General features: G+C 36.1%; 1 protein-coding gene across 1 annotated transcript in view; it reads right to left on the minus strand.

Annotated features, from left to right (window-relative positions):
- The window catches only part of KCNK10 (potassium two pore domain channel subfamily K member 10), a 196,525-nt gene that overhangs the window by 64,950 nt on the left and 109,033 nt on the right, over positions 1 to 22,542 (minus strand). Inside the window, exons 3-4 of the mRNA XM_069092380.1 lie at positions 21,903 to 22,020; positions 4,949 to 5,109 (exon numbers count right to left, since the gene is read on the minus strand). Coding sequence (XP_068948481.1) covers positions 4,949 to 5,109; positions 21,903 to 22,020 — 279 coding nt within the window. The remainder of the gene's footprint in view (positions 1 to 4,948; positions 5,110 to 21,902; positions 22,021 to 22,542) is intronic.

Consider the following 22,542-nt stretch of genomic DNA (forward strand, 5'->3'; position numbering starts at 1 on the left):
AGAAGAAGAAGAAGAAGAAGAAGAAGAAGAAGAAGAAGAAGAAGAAGGTGTGCCTTGATTTCATGAGAAATGGTTGAAATAGTTTCTCTAATCACTGTGAAGAAGTGCACAGCTGCTATTAAATCTAATCCAAAACCCAACAGCGTTCAGCAGATGAGCCCAGGAAAGAACCCAGGCCAGGTCTATTGGGTTTCCATAGTAGGTGACGGTCCATGTATTAAGTCAAATAGTTTCAACACTTACACATTAGTTGGTGTCAAACAGCATCCCATCACATGACCCTTCTTTAGATGAAGTGTTTATATTTTCCCATGAAATTTAGGGATCCTTATTTTGATAACGTCTGTGATTTAATCATGAATTTCAACGAAAAGTTCCCAAAGGTGTATTAAGCAGAATAAATCAGCACTGACAGCAGCAACTATATTCCAGACTCATGTTAAGAAGTTGATATCAATGACACAGTGGATAAAAGGCAAGCCTTCAATGTAGAACGACCTGATTTCAAGTCCTGTTTCTAACACATACTAGCTGTGTAAGCCTGGTCAAGTTACTCAATCTCTAAGACTGTAAATTTCAGGAGAATTGCTAATTAGCATAAAAGAAGGGAATTTCCATACCATTGCAAGAGGTCTATGTAATGAGGAAACTCCAGGTCTGGACCAAAAACAAAGTTAACATACAAAAAACTCAGGACTGGGGGGGGGGGGCAGAATTGGTCGGGAAATTGGGGTAGTAGACACACTAGCTAATTTTATGACTTTGGACAAGTCATTTCTCCTCACTGAGATTCAACTTCCTACTCTGTAAAAGGAGAAGGTTGAATTAAATGGTCTCTAATCCTGGCATTCTATGGTTTTATGTCAGGAGGAGAAGGTAAATTAGGAAATAGTCTTCATTAATAGTGCTCTGTGGTGCAGGCACTTGACCTCCCTGGGCTGTTCCTTAAAACTAGGAGCATGTTGGCCTAGGTTGCAAAGACAAAACCTTATAATGTCCCAAAACACACCTCATAGGTCTATTTCATATTTTCTCTAGGTCAATACATCTTTTCCTAAGGAAAAAAAGGGATTTTCCAGTGATATCAATGTCTTCTTCTTATTTCAGTTGTTGATGAGGTAGAACCTAATCCATCTTCTACCCTCTTGCAAGATATAAAATCACTATCATGAGCTTGTAAAGATCCAATCACCTAATCATCATACATTTATTAAGCACCTACTAAGTGCCAGACCCTGTACTAACAGGTGAGAATAAAAGGACAAAAATGAAATAGTTCCAGCTCTCAAGGAGAACGAATCCTATAGAGGAAAACATGAAAGCAGATGCAAAATCTATTCAGTTTAAGGAACTGGACTTATGAATTTATTGGTACAGGGAACTCCCAGGTGAATAAATTCTTTCTACTAAGGAATGTAGGCACCATCTCTGTCACTTATAGTTTTAGAGACTTGTCTATAGCAAGGGTGGAAAATACTATGACCCATAGGGCATGTGGAGTCCTGAGTGAGGCCTTGATTAGATTAAAATGTAATTGGGAAATACTTAAAAACATAACCAAAAATACAATAAAATATAAATAACATTACATTTTAAAACTAAGTCAATCTACTGCTACAAGAATCCTTATGTGACTCATTCTCTATTTTAGTTTGTCACCAGTGACCTAGAGCAGAGGTGGGAGACGAAACTCCCCAATACATTGAAACCAAGTTACAATGGAATTGGAAAATGTTTAACAAAACAAATAAGAATTCAATAAAGATAATGTTGATTTGTGGTTTTCTAAGTCAAAATGCAGCCCACAAGGATCTGTTACCATTTAAATTTGATACCACAATCTGAGGCACTGAGAAATGGTGAAGTGACCTGCCCAGCCAGAAGTGGGATTTGAACCTGGTCTTTATGGCTGTCTGCGTGTTACCCCAAACTATATCTCCATACAAAGTAAATACCAAGTAATTGGAGGGAAGGAGAGGATCTAAGAAAGGGGTTTTTTTTTGTAAGAGGTGGCACTTTAGCTGAGTTTTGAAGGAAGATGAAAAAGATAAAAGGCAGAGATGAGTACAGTTTTGTACATTACTCACTTGTTATTTGCCTTCACACGTGTGTGGTAGGGAGAAGAGGATAGCATAATGTAGTGAGAAAAGTCCTGAATTTTAAGGCAAGTTCCTGACTCAAGTCTTGGCCCTGACACTTAATAGCGATACAAAGATTTACAAAGAATGGAGAAACTTTCCCTCAAGTCCTTCCTATGACACGTAACTAGCTGTCTGACTGCAGATAAGTAACTTTCCTAAGCCTCAGTTTCACCATTTCTCTAAAATGGGGATACATAATATCTGCACTACATACTTCTGAAAGACATTTGTGAAGAAAACATTCTGTAAGCCTTAAAATGATACATTAGTATAGATTTACAACACATCTAGTAAAAAGTATTGGGTCTCATTTTTCCTACCAGAATTCCACATGCAATGAGCATATGTAGTTGATTCTTTATTTGCACAGATAGAAAGTATTCCATTGGTCCTCTCCAAATGCTAATCACCTCACTTCCCAGTATAATACTCAAGCATTTTACAAGTGAATATGTTTTATTTCTATTAGCTAAACCAGTTTAAGACTATGAGAAAGTCATATCCTTATAAATTAATTCAGGTCTTTCAGTAAAGCTTCATTTCAACTAGGATGGACCAGTTACTATCAAAATGAAATGCTGGATTGTAAACCTCTATCTCAAACATCATTTGAACTAGAAATTTTAAGATGCATGGGCTTAAGGGGAAAGAGATAATTAGTACTAGCTATTCTTTTGTCTTCAAAAATATACTATGGGAGAGATAATATTCACAGAAAAAAAGCTGTCTCATAATTCCTTGAAAGTAAAGATTGTTTTACCTAGTGTATTTTTATTCCAAGAATTTAGTACAGTGCCTGACACATAGTAAGGCTTAATAAATACTTATTAGTTAATTAAATAGATGTATTATTTAATGGTGATTTTAAAAATGGAAAGGGATCTTAGAAGTTATCTAAACTTCTTATTTTTCAAGGAAGAAGGAGAGGAACAAGTATTTATTAAGGACCTATTATGTACTAGGCACTGTGCTAAACACTTTACAAGTATTTTCTCATTCATACTAACAAAACCCCTGGAAGGTAAATGCTATTATTATCCCCATTTTTGTTCTTTTTAACAGTTGAGAAAACAGCAGTAGACAGAGTTTACATGCCCTTCCCAAGATCATACATGTTGTAGGTGTCTGAAGTTAGATTTGAACTCAGATCTTCCTGACTCTAAATCTAATGCCTTTATTCACTGTGCCAACTACCTGAGAAAAAATGAGACCTGGAAAAAAGTAAGTGAAAAGGGGAAAAATGGTGGAACCAGTTGAGATGTTTAATTTCTTCCATTTAAGATTCTGGCTTTCTGGGTGTTAGTTATAATGATACATTTTCCAAGTTCAAGGTGATTTATGCATGTGTTATTATTTGACAAAGAGGTGTTTCAAAGTTCAAAAATACTCTTAAAGATGGTGTCACCATCTCTAATTTAGGAAGCTATGAACATCAATGAGGAGGCTTTTAAGCTGAACACTACACAGTTTCCACAGTGACCACTGCCGAGACCAGGTGCACCCCTGATAAGGGCAAGCGGCAGTTCTGGGCAAATATTTTGAGATTTTTTAAAAATCTAATTCTCTGTACTGCTCAGATGAAACATGAATGGATGGCACACTAAAACAAAAATCTGTGCTCAGCATCAAATTCCAAAGCAAGTTCAATCTGTGGAGATTGGCCCATTTAAAAACACTGTCTGCAGTTAGTTCTAAAAATAAGACAAGGCCCTAAACTCTAGCAACAAAATGCCTCAGGAAAAAAAAACAGTATTTCAGCACATTTGTTGTATGCTTTTACCAGAGAACTAGATCTGGTTTTAGTAGTAGACAACTCTAATCAGAATAAACAACCATTGGTACTCAACTTATGGATTCTTGTTAATATCTGAGGTTATTTTAAAATCTTGGCTAAGTACAAGAGAGAACGCTTTTTAAAAAATCCAGAATTATGCTAATAATGTAAAATACTCTCTTATTAAATTTAACCTTACACATAAGCAAGGCAGGCCACCACCTACATGGTATGTCTTGAGGGGCACAAGGAAGGATCTCATTCTAAAAGATCTATCCTACTCTCTTGTCACTTTAGGAAGTCACTTCCCTTCTGGAGTGTCATGGCAGATGAATATTGTGCTCATTTTGTGTGTCTAGGAACACTACTTAGGGAGAAGTTTGTAATAAGTCCAGGCTCTTTATCATTGCTTACCCCCCCCCACACACACACACACACCATTCAGGTTAGGCTAGTTCTTTTCTTAAAAGCCAAGGAAGCTGTCTCTAAGATTTGACTGCCCAGGGAACTAAGGCTCATTGGCATGGTTTCCTATTCCCTGAAAGGTATAAAAAATCCTTCCCACAAGGTGTCATGGCCCTTCAGATCTGGCTGATGTCTCAGTCATGAGAATCATCATACTAACCAGATAGATGCTTTTCAGATAAAGATGAGACAGGGCTTAAACAAAATAGCCTTGTTGAGTATCCTTTCTATACTATGGCTAAGTAAGCCTCCTTTTTTGTTGATTATTAAAAGCCCTACCACTGTCTCATTTCCTTGTAATATCAGATCAAAATTATCAGGAACCTGCCCGAGTCAGGTTCAGATCATTACAAAAATATTTCTTGAAATGTGAAGCTACTCGTCTTTCAGGGTCTTAAACACAGTACAACTATTGTAACATCTGTAACCATGTAGGATAAGATCATAAAATTAAATTACTCAATTAAGAACATAACGTGCCACTAAAAATTCCTTCTGGATTCTGGGTGTGGTGAATAAAAGCTGTCGTGATACTAAGTAATTCAGCCATAGGTCTAACAGTACTTACCCGAAAGACCTGCTCCACTCTTGCAATACTTTTCCCAAAGATAGTTCCCAGCTGGTCTCCAATTCCCGCCAATAAGAAACCAAAGAGTGGAATTCCAAAGATGGCATACAAAATACAAAAGATTTTGCCTCCTTCAGTGCTTGGAGCAATATTTCCATATCCTAGTATTTTAATAAAAAAAGAGAGGGAAGTGTAAGGCATCAGAGAAATTAAAGTAAGGAACAAAATAGTCAGTATTTTTCTCTTTGTCAGCTCTACATTCCTGCATTTTTGAGAGCATCAGAAATGGACAATGTCATTTAAAATGTTTAACATAATAAATAACAATACAACATGTTGTTTGTGGTTTTCTACATCAATATGTAAACCACAAGGATCTGTTTCCATCTGAGTTTGACACCGTTGGTCTAGAGCAGAGATGGGTGACAAAATTCCCCAAAATGATAGAACAAGATTAAAATCGAATTGGGAAATGTTTAACAAAATAAGTCACAATACAATATAAATGATGTTGACAATTTTTTTTCCTTATCTTATTTAACAACACAATATTATAGAGTAGTAGTTTTAGAGCCAGAAATATATTGTTTTGGGACCATAAGCAATGTGACTTCACTTCTCTCCTTAGTTTTCTCCTCTGTAATTCTGGTCATTGGGGAGGCTTAAATGACATTTCTTTCAAAAATCAGACATTTGTATGGGATTATCCAATGAAGAAATACTCTCTTGCCAATATAGATTGGCACCTAATGGGAGGAAAAAAATGCCTGTGGTTCAGCAACCTATGAAGGACCATAATCTACAACCAGTGTATGTTAAACATGGGACTCAAACCAAGGTCTTCCTGACTCTTGACACTATCCTCTAACCTACATTGCCTCTCTGAGAAGTCTTGGAATTCAAAAAAGACAATGTATGTAAAACATTTTAAAAACCTTAAAATGTTGCATAAATGTCAGTTATTATTATATGTTATTCATACAAACTAGAAGAGATGCATCTTCAAAGGAGCATGATGAACTGGGTCTAAATTTGGTGAATTTGGAATTTGACTTCTTTAGTTAGACTGCTTAGTGCTTCAGTAAGAAAAGCTTACCCATTTAAGAAATTTTACAAAACTAAACAAACAGAAAAGACATCTCTATCTTTTGTGCCATGGAGCCCTATGGCAATTTGATGAAGACTACAGACTCCTCAGAATACTGTTTTTTAAACACATAAAATAAAACACATAGGATTACAATGAAAATGAAATAAATTGAGAGAAAGCTATAATTGTTCCCATCCAAATTCATAAATGACCTCTGAAATCTATACAAAGACCCCAAGTTTACATAGATTCAGAAGATGGGTAGCAAGGAGAGAACAGTGAAGAAAATGAGTATTTTGACCCTTAAAGCAGTAAAGTATTTGGTAAATCCCTATTAAAGACTAAGTTACAACACATGCACTGTTTAGTAATCTTTTAGGTATAATTCCAAATACAACATTACAAGATGCTACCTCTTGAAATACAACTAAATTATAAACTCCTTGAAGTCAAGGACTGTCTTTAATTTGATCCAATTTGAAAAGAATATACCAAGTACCAAACTATATTCAAAGTACTGTTCTGGGGATTCAAAGAGGAAGAAAACAGAGTCCTCACCCTTAAGGAGAAACCATGTAATACCATAGAGACAGACAAGACATGTGTGTGTTGCCTCCCCTATTAGAACTGGAATTCCTGGGGTGGCTAGGTGGTACAGTGAATAGAGCACCAACCCTGGAGTCAGGAGGAACTGATTTCAAATCCAGCCTCAGACACTTAACACTTACTAGCTGTGTGACTTTGGGCAAGTCATTTAACTCCAATTGCCCTGCCCTCCCCCCTCCAAAAAGCAAAAATAAATAAATAAGTAAATGAATGAATGAATAAATAAATAAATAAATGAATAAATGAATAGATAGATAAAAAAAAAGAACTGGAGTTCCTTGAGAACGGGAATTTTTCTATTTTTATTTTTTCTATTTATTTATTTTTCTATTTTTGTGTTCAATGATTAGCCCTGTGCTTTGAACACAGTAAGCTTAACAAATGCTTTATTCCTTCATTCAAAAGCAAATATCTAGAATTGTAAATTAAGAAGCAGTAAGTTGAGGACTAAGGACCAAAGTGTCCTTGTAGTCTTTACTAGTCTAGTGTATTGCACAGTACATTGCACATAGCAGACATGTTATAAACATTTATTGTTAAATTGAATAACGACTTCATTTGTAAAAATCCCTAATATTCATCTCGTTATATGGTAGGGATCAAGTAAGACAATATTTACAAAAAGCTTAGCAAAGTGCATGGCACATAGTAGGTGCTATATAAATTCTAAATCTCATGCTTTCCCTCTGCCTTAGTCCCAATATTTGTATTCTTAAGGGGTAACACAGTATATCCATCTCTAAAATCACCAGAAGTGACATGAATGCATCATCATACTCAATTAATGTTTCTTAGTTTGGAATGGAATGGAAGTGAGAAGAAAAAGAAGAGGGATTTGAGATGTAGAGCATTTTTTTTTTGCTTTTTGTAGGGGGGAAGGCAGGGCAATTGGGGTTAAGTGACTTGCCCAAGATCTCATGGCTAGTAAGTGTTAAGTGTCTGAGGCCAAATTTGAACTCAGGTCTTCTTGACTCCAGGGCTGGCGCTCTATTCACTGCACCACCTAGCCACCCCAGAACATTTTTAGATATGTCAAATTAGTTTATTTTATTTTTTAATAATAAAAATATTTAAGAATCAGAGAGAGCTGGAAAGTATCATCTAATCTAATCTAATACCCCTCATTTTGTAGATCAGTCCCCAGGGAAGTTAAGTGATTTGCAAAAGGTCACAAGGTAGTAAAAATCAGAGGAGCAATCTGAACCCAGAACCTTAGAATCCTGAATATTTTCCATTGTACCATGCTACTGTTTTACTGTTCTTTTATCATTTTGGCAGAGCAATCTGGAATTATCCCAAAGAGTTATTAAATTGCCTATACCCTTTAACCCAGTAATACCACTACTTGGCATATTTATGCAGATAATTAGGGGAAAAGGAAAAGAACTTATATATTCTAAAATGTTTATAGTATCTGTCTTTATGGTGACAAAAAACTGAAAATTGTAGGGATGCCCATCAATTGGGGAATGGTTGAGCAAGTTGTGGTATGTGATTTTGATTGGATACTACTGTACTGTGAGAAATTATGAGCTTCATGGTTTTAGAAAAACGTGGAGAGATTTGCATGAAATAATAAAGAGTGAAATGAGCAGAACCAAGAGATATTATATGCAATAACATCAATATTGTTTTAAGAATGATTTTGAGCACATAAGCTATTTTGACTATTACAAAAACACAAATTAACTATAAAGGACATAAGAAGAGAGACACTATCTGAATGCAGAGAAAGGACTGATAACTAGAAGTATGAATAGAATAACTTTACACATATATGCCTCTTTGCAATTAATGGTAGCCATCTCTAGAGTGGGGAGAGGAAGAAAGAAAAAGAAATTTACATGACAATTTTGTTGTATATTTAAGAGAAACAGGAAGTTGTACATCAGAGATTTATAATTTCATATGCAATCATCTTTTTATTATATTACATTATGGAAAGGCTTGTTTTATTCCATAAACTAAGAACAAAATTTTAAAACATAATTATTGCCACTTCTCTAGTAACCCCATCTCCCACCACAGAACTCTGACTTATAGAAGAATAGAATTAAGCAAAACAATTCAACATTTTAGCCATGTTTGATGATGCCTCATTCCACACCTATAGTCCACTGTTCTTCTGCTGAGATGCATGAAGCATGAACCACTGTGGTTTCCTTAAGACACCATTGGTCACTGCACTGATTGCAATTCTGAAATCTTTCAAAGTTGTTTACTTTTATGTAATTGTGATCATCATGTAAATATTGTTCTCCTGGTTTTCCTTACTTTGCTCTGCATTGTTTCATATGGGTCTTTACAAGGTTTTCTGAATTCTTCATTATGATATTTCTCATTTCAAAAATTGCATTAATTATCCTATTAATCCGATTAATATCTATGACAATCTTGTAATGAAGTGCTAGTCGGGGGCTTGATAGATGCCAAGCAGTCTTCCCCTAAATTATGCAAATTTAAGTGAGAACTGTGATTTCATCACTATAAGGCCCTCCTAGTATGGTAAATCCCTCCACCAACTCAGATCACAACCTCTCCAAGATTTAGCAGATCATTCCTAGCAAATTACCCAAGCTTAAGTGACATAAGTGGTGATATAGGTGATATAGTGTCAGAAATGATATTTGAACCCAGATGTTCCAGACTCCATGCCCAGCACTTTATCCACTATGCAGCTCTGTCTTATCTTCCTTCAGTAAACTGAGTTATTCATTTTGGAGTGATACAAACATGTGCTTGATTGTTGATTTTAGTTATCAGCATGTAAGCCTCATACTGAAATCTGACTGGAAGTTTCCACGATTCCCCCCCACTCACTAATTGGCATTTCTTCTTGCCTAGGGGTTGGCTCATTTGCCTACTTCATTTTCAATTTTCCAATCAAAATTATTCAAATCTTCTATCACAAATTCTTTGAATTACAGCTTCCATTTCTTAAAAAGAGTTTCAAAGAGTCTTCATAATTGTTCCATTTCTTCCAGTCATTTTTTTTTAAATTTCATCATAAGTTCTGGGCTGGGTTTCTTTTCTAAATTATGTTTTAAAATATCCTTCAGAAGGATGGCTAAAAGATTCTTTGGGTATTCCCTTCAGAAGGATCCTATTTAAATGTAAATAATACCACTGACAATATAATATACACATATATTTTAATTTGGCCCAGGATTAAAGTTACTCCCAGAATCATCCTGCTAATTTAAGGGAAGATTTCAGATCACCACTGTCCCATAACTGCCTAATTATTTTTGGTGAATATATATTTCTTCAGTCTAAAGATCTCTTTAAGAGACCAAGTGCAGACACAGGCAAATACATTCAAGCTCTGAACACCCTAAATGAATAGCTTAAGGGAAACAGATACATGCTATCTTCTGGGCTCTAAATGAGGATATCCCCCACCCTCTGAAGGGGAGTCCCAAATGACTGAAGCCTATAGGTGTTGAATATAGAGGAAAAAATATTAATGGAACAATCTGACCTTTATTTTTTGGCTTTTTAAACAACTAAGGCTTACAAATAATACCCAGTTCAGCAAAATCTAACTTTGTAGGCCTTATCTATTAAGCAAAGACTTGTCATGAAGCTTTTTGATCCTTGATTGTTCATCAGGGTCTGATTAACCAAAGGTAAAAGACAGGGACAGGGGAGTTTGTGTGATAAGTGGGGCCTCGAGCACCCCTAAACACTCAACATTTTATAGATCCCTGACCTCGACAATAAATACAAGGAAAATAACCCTTCCTAGGTTATGGCCTTTTCCTCTTTCCAAGAGTTTAAATTTTACCTCCTAAATTAGATCCTATATGTTAAGGGTTATGATAATCTGTTTATAAAACAGTTTTTAAAGAATAAGGAAGCACTTTAAAATGTTTTTGCTTGGTGACTCCAAATTCTAGTTAATATCCTGCTTAACACCCATTCAGCTCATTTAAGGTAGTCTTTAAGTAAAGTCTCTTAAATCACTCATTTTGAAAAACTCAAGTTTGTCCAGAAGAAGTGAAAGAATGAGTTATTCTGTTTTCTGAGCTTTATCTGTCTTTCTGACAACCACCTTTGTGAAACAAGCTTCCAAAGGAGTAGCCCAAATTGTGAATTTGGTTTTCATGTCATTATTCCTATTTGGATAATTCTAGAGAATCCCTTAGCATTCTCTATTTTTATGACTTTGTAATGCTTCTCAAAGATTCCTATCCATTTGCATTTCAGTCAACCAAAAGTGACTCATCCTAGAATCAGAGTCATAACCTGCAATTCTGATCCTCAGAGAAAGCAGCATAAGATATGGGCTTAGATAGCAACCTTTTAAAACAAATGCAGTTGAGTGGAAGTGAAGAGTAACTCAGAACACTGATCCCCAAGGGTGAAGGGCCAAGGACACCACTATTGCCAAAAGGGAAATGAAAAAGATATGAATGGGAAAGATCTCTAACTTTCCCCACCCTTTCTTTTAAGAATTATGAGAAAAGAAATACCTTGCCAATACCATCTAAATTTCAGTACTCTGTTTCAAACGTATAGTCACTCCCATCCTGACTAGGACTCTGCCTAGAATACAATATCTAAATATGTATACACACATATATGTGCCCAAAACTTAATTTTTAAAAATAATGCTAAATTTTTTTTTCTAGTCATTTCATTTTGCTGCTGTGAAACAAGTGTACTAGAAGAGTGATGTTAGGCCTTTTAGTTATTTTAGCAAGGAAAAACACCTTGCTGATCACCTCTTGCCACTAAAAAAACTCTTACTAGAATTAATGGGGAGGGAGGGTAAAATCCAATGGATAGCATAATTAATTTGTGCCCAAAGCAAAAACAGAATCATTTTTATATCAGCCATTAGTAAAGTATCTATTATGGTTCAATGGGGAAAAAACGTTGCATTTGGATTCAAAATGCCTGTATTTGACTCCTGGTTCTGTCTGTGAGAATTCTCCCTCATTTATTTGCAAGTGAATTTACTTTAAAAGGATGTATTTTATCTATTAGCTATGAGCACCAAAATAGGTACTTAAGATTCAATTATTCTAAGAAGAGCCACCTTTTGATTGGTTCAGATTTAAATCAAGAGTAAATATGGAGGGTCAATGCAAAGTCATGAAAACAGAATTCTAAGGGAAATATTTCACAGTCCAAATAGAAGCCATATACTACCTTGGAAAAGTTACACACTGACTTTATGGTTGCCACATTTGAGAGCAAAAAAGATAACAAATTACAATATGAAAAAAGAAGAAGACTAAGGAGTAAACAAATGCTTTTCATCACCTAAGCATAATCATTATGGTCTATTTCACAGCTACATATCACTTGAATAAAAAGAGAGCTACTTGATTAGTGTGGAAGTGAAACCAAGATGGCAGATTGGAGGCAGAAACTCAGCCAAAATCCTCCTAACATTCTCCTCAAACAACTTTAAAATATTACTTCAAATCAAATTTTGGAGAGGCGAAGCCAATAAAAAATCAGGGTGAGATATGTTTCTAGCCTAAAACAACTTAACAGGTTGGCAGAAGAAATCTCTAACACAGGATGGGCCCAACCCAGAGCACATGAGGTAGCACCACTTGCAGTGGGCCTTGGAGGTCCACCTTTCCTCCAAATCACACCACTTTGGAAACACCAAAAACTTGCAGATCCTTGGAACTAGCTCCAAAAACAGTAGCACAAAAAAAGCCTGAAACTTGGGACAGTGCATCCCAACCTCCGAGTGAGCAGAGCCCAAATTTAACATAAAGTTCAAAGTCAAGAAGTAGGCTGAAAAAAGAGCAAACAACAAAAATAGAACTTGACCATAAAAAGCTACTATGGTGGCAGGGAAGACTAAGACACAAATTTAGAAGAACACATTAATGGGAAAAATAATCACAAGCTAAGACTCAAAGAAAACTACTAAATGGACACAAGCACAGCAAGAATTCCTGAAAGAGTTAAAGAAAAAAGATTAGGAGAGGTTGAGGAAAAATTGAGGGAAAAAATGAGATTGACTCAAGAAAATTATGGGGAAAAAAATTAAAAGCTTAGTAAAAGTAGAGAGGCACAAAAATGTACTCAAGAAAAGAAATCCTAAACAAGCAAAATAGGTCAAATGGAAAAGGAGGTACAAAAATTCACTGAAGAAAAGAACTCCTTAAAAAGTATAATTGGCCAAATAAAAAAAAGAGGTACAACACCTCACTGAAGAAAATAATTCCTTAAAAATTAGAATTGGGCGAACTAATGACTCCATGAGTCATCAAGAAACAATAAAGCAAAGTCAAAAGAATATGTGAAATATCTCATCAGAAAAACAACTGACCTGGAAAAGAGGTCCAGGAGAGATAATTTAAGAATAATTGTACTACCTGAAAGCCAAGATTAAAAAAGAGCTTAGATATCATATTTCAAGAAATTATAAAGGAAAACTACCCCCCATATCTGAGATTGAGAAGGTAAAATAGAAATTGAAAGACTTCACCAATCTCCTCCTGAAAGAGATCCCAAAATGAAAACTCTCAGGAATATATTACAGACAAATTCTGGAGCTCCCACATCAAAGAGAAAATATTGCAAGCAATCAAACAGAAACAATTCAAATATCATGAAGTTACAGTCAGGCTTACACAAAATTTAGCAGCTTTCATGTTAAAGGAGTGGAGGTCTTGGAATGATGTTCTGGAAAGAAAAGGAGCCAGGAGTGCAATCAAGAATAACCTACCTAGCAAAACCAAGTATAATCCTTCAGGGGAAAAAAATGAATATTTAATGGAATAGAAAACTTTCAAGCATCCTAATGAAAAGACCAGAGCTAAATAGAAAATCTGACATTTAAACACAAGGCTAGAGAGAAACATAAAAAGGTAAATATGAAGGAGAAATAATAAAAAACTCAATAAATTTAAGCTGTTTATATTTCTATATGTGAAGATATATATAACTACTAAGAACTTTATTATTATTAGGCCAGTTAGAAGCAGTCTACGAAGACATGGGCATAGACATACCTATAGACATAAGCATGAGTATGATTCAATTATGTTGGTACAATGGCAAAACAAATATGAAGGGGAGAGAAAGAGGGATGCAGTGGGAGAAAGAGGAGATAAAATGGGGAAAATTATCTTCATAGAAGAAGTATGTAAGGAAAAGCTTTTACAATAGAAGGGGGAATAAGGACAATGCTTGAACCTCACTCTCATCATGACTGGTTAAAAGTGGGAAGGGTAAAATACATACATACATACATATACACGCACACACTCATGTGAGTAAGAAATCTACCTTATCCAACAGAGAAATAGGAGGATTATGGGACAAGAGAAAAGAAAAGGGAATGATAAAAGGGAGAGCAGATTAAGGGAGACAATGGTCAAAAGAAAAACAGACTTTTGAGGAGAGATAGGATAAAAACAGAGGATAAACAGAAGAAAATAGGATGGAGGAAATAGTTAGTAATCATAACTGCTAATGCAAATGGGATGAGTCCATCCATAAAATGGAAGTGGACAGCAGAATGGATTAGAAACCAGAATCCAACAGTATATTGCTTACAAGAGACATGTTTGAAATAGAAACACACACACAGAGTTAAAATAAGGAAGTGGAACACAATATATTCTGCTTCAATTGAATTTAAAAAGGCAAAGGTAGCAATCATGATCTCAGACAAAGTAAAATTTTTTTTAAAAGTCTTAACTAAAAGAGATTACCAGGGAAACCACATTTGACAAAATGTAGACAATGAAGTAATATCAAAAAATCTTTTAGCAAGTATCTCTGATAAAAATCTCTTTTCTCAATTATATAGGGAATTGAATCAAATCTATAAAAAAAAAAAAGTATTATTCCCCAACTGATAAATTGACAGGGAATACGAACAGGCAATTTTCAGAAGAAGAAATCAGAGCTATCTATAATCATATGAAAAATGCTCTACATCACTAATAATCAGAAAAATGCAAATTAAAACAACTCTGAGCTACTCCCTCACACCAATCAGAAATGACAAATGCTGGAGGGATGGGGAAAAATAGGTATACTAATGAACTGTTAGTTGAGTTGTGAACTAGTCCAACCGTTCTGGAGAACAATTTAGTATTACATCTAAAGGGTTATAAAAATGTGCATCCCCTTTGACCCAGCAATGCCACTTCTAGATCTGTACCCCTAAAGACATCAAAGAAAAAGGAAAAATATTTATAGCAAATCTTTTTGTGGTGGCAAAGAATTGGAAATTGAGGAGATTCCCATCAACTGGGGGATGGCTAAACAAGTTGTGGCATATGATTGCAACGGAATAGTAGTATGCTATAAGAAATGATGAGGAGGATATTTTCAGAAAAATCTTGGGAAAATCTATATGAACTGATGCAAAGTGAAGTGAGCAGAACCAGGAGATCATTGTACATAGTGACAGAAAAATTGTAATGATGATCAACTATGAAAAACAGTTATTCTGATCAATACAGTAATCTAAGACAATTCCAAAGGACTGATGATGAAAAACACTATCCACCTCAAGAGAAAGAACTGATGAACTCCGAGTGAAAATTGAAGTATAATTTTTTATTTTACTTCTCTTGATTTTTTGCAATATAATATGGATAATATGGAAATGTTTTGCATAATATCACATGTATAATTGGTATTACATTGCTTGCCTTCTCAGTGGGTAGGGGTGGAGAAAGCAAGAGAGAGAGAATTTAAAACTCAAAAATAATTGTTTAAGAATATCAAAAATAAATAAAGAATGTTTAAAATAAATAAAAGGGGGCTCTAAGAGAGACAGACAGACAGTGACAGAAAGAAGCAACTTGCAAATAAATTAAGTCCATATGAGATTCACTAAGGTCTAAACAATTCACTTATATTTTAATTCAACACACTCAACTAACTGCACAGCACTGTGCTAAGTGCTTAGGACATACAAAGATGAATAAAACATTATTATACAATTACTATATGTTTTATAACTATTTTGCAGTGTGTCAAACAAGTGAATAATTGTGATTTCATAAAACATGAAATTTAGGATTTTGCTTTTTCTTTAACTAGTCATTACATTTACATATGTATTTAGCAATCTCAGGAATATGGTTCTAATTTTTATTTGATTTTAAACATTTTTGTTAGAAATATACTATTTCACAAAAGTCAGCATATTTTAAGCTTTTAAACTATTAATTTTAAGCTATTAAAGCTGCACTAAGACTTTTGAGGAAGCCTGTATTTCTAAAATGAAATGAACATTCCCTGACTTAATAAACAATACATTAAACTTTTTCTTGGCAATTCAGGCACCTGATTATGGATTTGTGTTATTATACTATTCCACAATAAACTATTATCTTCAAAGGCAAATGAGATTTAGAGGATTGTTTGTCCCTAAATAAGTGACCCCATAGTACTGACCTTTCCTAATGAGAATTTCTGCTATCTTCTTTCTTGCAGTCAGCTACTATTTTATGCTATCGTAGCTGGGTTTGCTTCTAACAGCCCCTACTACTTTTTTTTTGTTACAAACTAGGTCAGAATTTATAGCTACTAGAGGAAATTGGTCTTATTTTGTACATGTCTATGGTATTTTAGGGATTCCTTTAGTCAAACTGTGATTTCATTTATGTAGGAAAACTCTTGTGAAAATTCTCTCCATTAATACATTTCAACAACTCATATGTTAACATATGGTCTTAGAAGCAATTAAGAGTTGTCTAGGACACCAAGAGGTTAAATTACTTGCTAGTGTGTCACATAGCAAGTATGGCGCAGCCCGCCATCCAGTGTTGACCTCACTGTCTCTTACTATGCCATCTAACTCATTAAATCTGTTCATTTTTTAAAGCACCCCTAAATCTCATAGAGACACTAATTCTCACAAATAAGACAATTGGACTCTAAGTTCACTTATGTTGCTCTGCCTCTACCACTGGTATTCTATTTTTCCCAACAGAAACCACCGGAGGCTTAAAATGGTACCACATCATGGCTTTGTCATCACTACTATACCCAGACAAGCTAGCAATGTAGGCTGGGGTTGGTTTTTCTCTGCATGATCCTCCAATCTCTCCATAGATTTAGAGCCCCAAACAACCACAAAACTGCCAGGAACCCACATAGAGACACAAACACACTCAGATTCTATGTACACCAATCATTCTCTTCTTGTTCTCAAACTAGTGTTCTGTTCCCATGTGCACTCAAAAACTGATTGACATTCTATCATAAACAACCACCCCTACTCCACCAGTTACCAACAGCAAGATAACATCCTAACTATGCTTTATGATGGGGGCAGGAGGCTGAGAGGGAAAGAGGGTAACAGCTATCAAAATGCTGAGACTCTCTTCAACTCAGCTGCCCATTGGCTATCTCTTCAGAGCCTATTAATTAGGACATGACCTACTCCCTTTCCTTCACTTAAATGACTGGATTTTGTGACATCAGTTTTTCCTCATTGCTCAAATTTCTATGCTTATTTCCAGGTCCATGCATTCCAGATAGGGGAGGTTTCTGGAAGTTCCTATCTGACAAGTGAAGAGTTAATTTATTTACTTTTTTAAATTCAACAATTTAAAAAGAGAGGAAAAGTCTAGCACCAGACAGAAACTAAGTTCCATCTATTAAAGTCAAATGTTTTCTAAGAATGTGATTAGGGAAAGAGAATTCAAAGATCCTCTAAATTGTTTACAACTTCTCATATTATGTTAGGCTTGAGGCCCTGCGGTGTAAACTGAGGGTGACACAAAGTTTTATTTCCATTTGAACTCTGGAAGCTGTTTTACAGCCGCTGCTGGGCAGCTTTCCACAATTTCTGGAGTTCACCTTGTATTCTAGCTAATGGCAATGTACTACCACCATAATCTAAAGGGAACAAGAAGCTTTTTAGGGAAGGAAGATATTTTTTTTCCTTCAAAATCCTCCATGCCCATGTCAAAATCACCATGTTTTCTAACTGTAGCAAATAAGGCTCTTAACTGGGCTGTTGAAGAAACAGGTCATCTACTCTTGCTAAGAAATCCTTCAAGGTTTTTCCCACACAGACTCAGAAAATTCGAATTCACATACAGAAGAACTTGGCTTTGGGTCTCTGGGCTAGCAAGACGGCCAAGAGGAAGAGTACAGTCACTCCAGTAGTCACTGAAAGGAAAAGCATGAGCAGTGTCAGAGGTGATGTACAGACCATCTCTTGACTAACAGTGAATGACAGTCTCTGCTGGTAGTACAATGTGAAATGCTTCAACATTAAGGGTTTACAGGGACCTCAAAATGATCGGTAATTGAATTAATTGGGTGGAGCCAAGATGGTGAAGTAAAAGCAAGAACCTGTGTGAGCTCCCACACCAACCACCTCCAATACCTGTAAAATATGACTAAACAAATTTTAGAGCTACAGAACCCAAAAAGTGACAGAGAAACAAATCTGCTGAAGGTAGCCTGGCAGGCCGAAAGGAAGGGTCTATGGTCTATCACACCAAGCTGGGAGCTGAGCACAGTCCTGCATGAACCACCCAGGCCCTGAATGGGAACTGCCTGACCAGCAGCCCAGATCTGCCAGGGCAGATTTCAGGAGAGTGAATCATCAGCAGCTGTGGCAGTTTCCATACTTCTCAACCCATAAACACCAAAGAGAAAATAAAAGGTCAGTAGAGAACTCTGTTAGAACTGGGTGAGAGAAGAGCATGGTCCAGTCACTGCCCCTGGGGTAAGAGGTGGTGGAAGCATCCGTGTGGCTGCCTCCAGGGCTCCTGGACTACAGATCATAGGGGGATCAAGCGACCATTCAGAGGGTAATTGCTCTTGCTTTGACCTGCTTGGATCTGGGTCGCAGTCGTGGGCAGTGATCCTGGGGTGAGGAACGCCAGTGTGCCAAAGCTTGGAACTTATTAAAGTTGAACTATTTACATTCCTACATATTGAGTGTGTGTATACATGTACACATGTATATATAGACAGAGGACACAGGATCAGTTGAATAGGAAGGGATGATATCTAAAAAATAAAATTAATAGGTGAGAGAGGAATATAATGGCAGAAGGAGAAAGGGAGAGATAGAATAGGGTAAATTATCTCATGTAAAAGAAGCAAGAGAAAAGTGTTACAATGGAGGTAAAGAGCAGGAAGGGGAAAGGAAATGGGTCAACCTTACTCTCATTGAATTTTACTTAAGGAGGAAATAACACTCAATTGGGAATAACATACACATTCAATTGTATATCTTACCCTACAGGAAAGTAGGGGGGAAGGGGATAAGAGGAGGGATGATAGAAGGGAGGGCAGATTGGGGGAGAGGGTAGTTAGAAGCACATACTTTTGAAAAGGGACAGGGTCAAAGCAGAAAATAGAATAAGTGGGGGGGTGGGATAAGATGGCGGGAAATATAGTCTTTCACAATATCACTACTATGGAAATGTTTTGTGTAACTACACATGTACAATCTATATTGAATTGCGTGTTTTCCCAGTGGGGGTAGGTGAGGAGGGAAGAAGGGAAAGAATCTAAAAATCAAAGTTTTAAAAACAAATGTTAAAAAATTGGTTTTGGGGTTTGTTTGTTTTTTACATGCAACTGGGAAATATGATTTACAGGCACTGGGATATAGAAATCCATCTTGCCCTAGTAGAAAGTTAGGGTGAGGATGGGAGAGGATATAAGAGAGAGAAGATTAGGGGAAGGGGTATTCAGTAGGTGCACTATCTCGAGATGGGATAGGGGAAAGAGGGGAAGAAAATGTGTAACTCAAAATTTTATGGAAAAGAATGTTGAAGACTAAAAATAAATGAAAGATAAATTACAAAAAAAATTTTAAAGCAATTAATTACAATATTATATAAATAATTTGGAAAAAAAATTTTTAATGATTGGTGATCTATCTTCCTCCTACAGGATTTTTTTTTTTCTTAAGCAATCGGGGTTAAGTAACTTGCTCAAGGTTACACAGCCAGGTGTTTCTGGGTGGGTGCTAAGTGTCTGAGCCCGGGATTCGATCTCCAGGTCTTCTCAACACTGGAGCCGGTGCTCTTACTCGCTGTGCTACCTGGCTGCCCCCTCCTACAGGAGTTTTAAGGTTTTAAGTTCAACCAAAATCTCTGAGTCTGAATGATAGTCTACTCTATCTACTTTCTTAGAAGCAGCTGGGAGGCATAGCAGATAAAGCATTGGGCACGGAGTCAGAAAGACCTGAGTTCATATCTGGCCTCAAATAATTACTAGCTGTGTGACCTTGGGTAAATCACTTAACTTCCATTTCCTCAATTGTACAACATGGATAATAACAGCACCTATCTAATGGAGTTATGAGGATCAAATAAGATAATGGTCTGTAAGACCAGGCACAAAGTAGGTACTATAAAAATGTTTATTATTCTTTTCCCTTGTCAGAGATAACTGTGAGGAAAACGCTTCTTTAAAGTTGTATCTGTTCTTATTATGAACTTGACAAACACCAAGGAACATTAATATTTCTACATACAAAGAACAGAAAAATAGAATTGCATATGAAATTATGAATCTCACTATATACAGATTAAAGTATATACACAGTTTAACATGTTACTTCTAGACCTATCTCATTTATCTATGTTGCCCTCAACCTCTCTCTGATATCTCCTGTGCATTTTCTTTAAATGTATAATGAATGCTATTTTCTTTCTTCTTTTTGACATTACCTTTGCTACTCCTGCCTTTCCCTTCCCAGTTCTCCCTCCCCCTAAAAAAGAAAGAAATTAACCTTCCCTTGTAACAAGCTGGCATTGTCAATGAAAACAAGTCTCTACATATTGGTCATGTCTGAAGATGTAAACTCATGCTGCACCTCTCATCCATCACCTCTCCATCAAGAGGTGGGAATAGTGCTTCATTCATCATGAGCCCTTTAGAGTCATGGCTGTTTTTTATCAGAATTCTTAAGTCTTTCAAAGCTGTTTTTGTTTATAAAGTTATACTCACTGTAGTACAGTGGAAAGATCATTGACTCTGGAGAGAGAGGACCTAGGTTCAAATGCCAACTTCAAACGTTTTACTAGTTGTGTGATTTCAGACAAATCATTTAGTCCCTATTGACCTTACTTTCCTATAAATCTATAAAATTAGGAGATTGCCCTAGATAGCCTTTGATGTCCCTTCCAGTTCTATTATCATGATCTTATACTTACCTTTTTTGTATTCGTTCATACAAGACTTCCCAAGTTTCTCTGCATCTTTTCATATTTTTTTTGCGGAGAAATAATATTCTATTCCATTAATATTCAATAACTTGTTCAGTCATTCCCCAATTGATGGACACCTCCTTAGAGGAAAGTGTCTAATAATACAATAAAGCATTTTACAAGAATAAGTTATTATTAATATTGTAATTATCACTCATTATACTCTCCCTTTCATCAAGCCCTTCTCAGCCCCTTTTGACACTATTGTCTCCCCTCGGTTGATTTGCATTCCACCCTACACACAGCTTGTTTGTACATTACAGCTGCCCATTGTAGATGGCGCGCTCCATTACAGCAGGGATGTCTTTTGGTTTTTCTGTATCTTCAGTCCATAGCACACAGTAGGTACTCAATAAATGTTCATTGATCTTGAATGCTTTCCAGTTCTCCCTTCTAAAAGGCAGATTCCTGTTGTTCTATTTTTAACTTTTACTGGAAGACCCCACAACCAAAGAATAGGTTTGAACATAGGCCACACACTTACCCCCTACAGTTGATTTGCATAAAACTGAAGTGTGAGCTTGTAACTCACATAATTTTTCTTTTTTGATACATATATACACACACACACACATACACACAGACCTACATAGACCAGTATGTGTGTGCATATATATGTATGTATTTATGTATGTATGTACACACACATGCATTTTGGGAAGTATTGTGAATGTGAATAGAGTATTGTATTTGTAATTAGGAAAAACTGGATTCAAATCCTGCTTCTGACATTTGCTAGCTATGTGACCCTGAGCAAGTTACTCAACCCAACAAGTTGCTTGCTGAGGGGAAATAAAATGCCTTGGTGAAAGGAGTTCCCACAGTGCGGAGTACCTTGCACTGATGAAACCATAGACCATGTAGCTATACATTTTTTTTCTTTCACATATATCCCATTTTAGTGTTGAACCACACATTTGAGCATTATTAGAATATGACGACTTTTCATATATCTTGGATTTCTCTTAAGGTTTCATGCTTTCATGTGAAACTTTGGGTATGAATGTGGTCAAGCTTTCTGTGGTAGCCTGTTACTTGTATTAGTAGTAATTGTTAATCAAAAAGGGAGTACCTATGGTGGTGATGACTGTCCCAGCAAAGAAAAAGGCACTTCCAAGGTCCCAGTGACTACTGTTGTTGGAAGAATTTCCTATTGGACTGACTCCAGCATTGTCCGCATCGAGTGCGTGCTGCAAAGAAAGAGAGATAGAGTAAGCCTTGCTTCACAAACTGTTTCCTCTATATTACATTTTCATTTTATCATTCCATTGATCCAGAATTCTTAGTGGCTCCTCACTGACTATTAGATCAGGTGTCATTTTTCTCCCAGAATTCAAAGCTCATTCCGAAGTGGTCAACATTTACCTATTCAACCTCAGTTCCCACTACTTCCCCGCATGGACCCTCCATCCAAGGTGGGTTAATTTCTCCACTGCTTCACATTTATGTTCTATTCTGCCCCATCTATTCACTTTAGCTAATGTTATTTTCCCTGCCTGAGGCTCAATATCAACCTCTATTTTCAATTCTGGACTAAGAATCAAAATATTTGGGTTCTAGCCCTAGTAAGAGTCACTTCTCTAGGCTTCAGTTTCCTTATTTATAAAATGAATTGGATATAGACCTTTCTAGTTATAACATTCTATCTATAAGTCTAGGGGATGCTATTTCCTCTCCTCTCTGACTTTCCAAATCCTACCTATCCTTCATGT

Source organism: Petaurus breviceps, unplaced genomic scaffold, assembly GCF_028583685.1.
Source record: "Petaurus breviceps papuanus isolate PSGF00001 unplaced genomic scaffold, PetGlider_PUasm1.0 189, whole genome shotgun sequence".
NCBI classification, from domain to species: domain Eukaryota; kingdom Metazoa; phylum Chordata; class Mammalia; order Diprotodontia; family Petauridae; genus Petaurus; species Petaurus breviceps.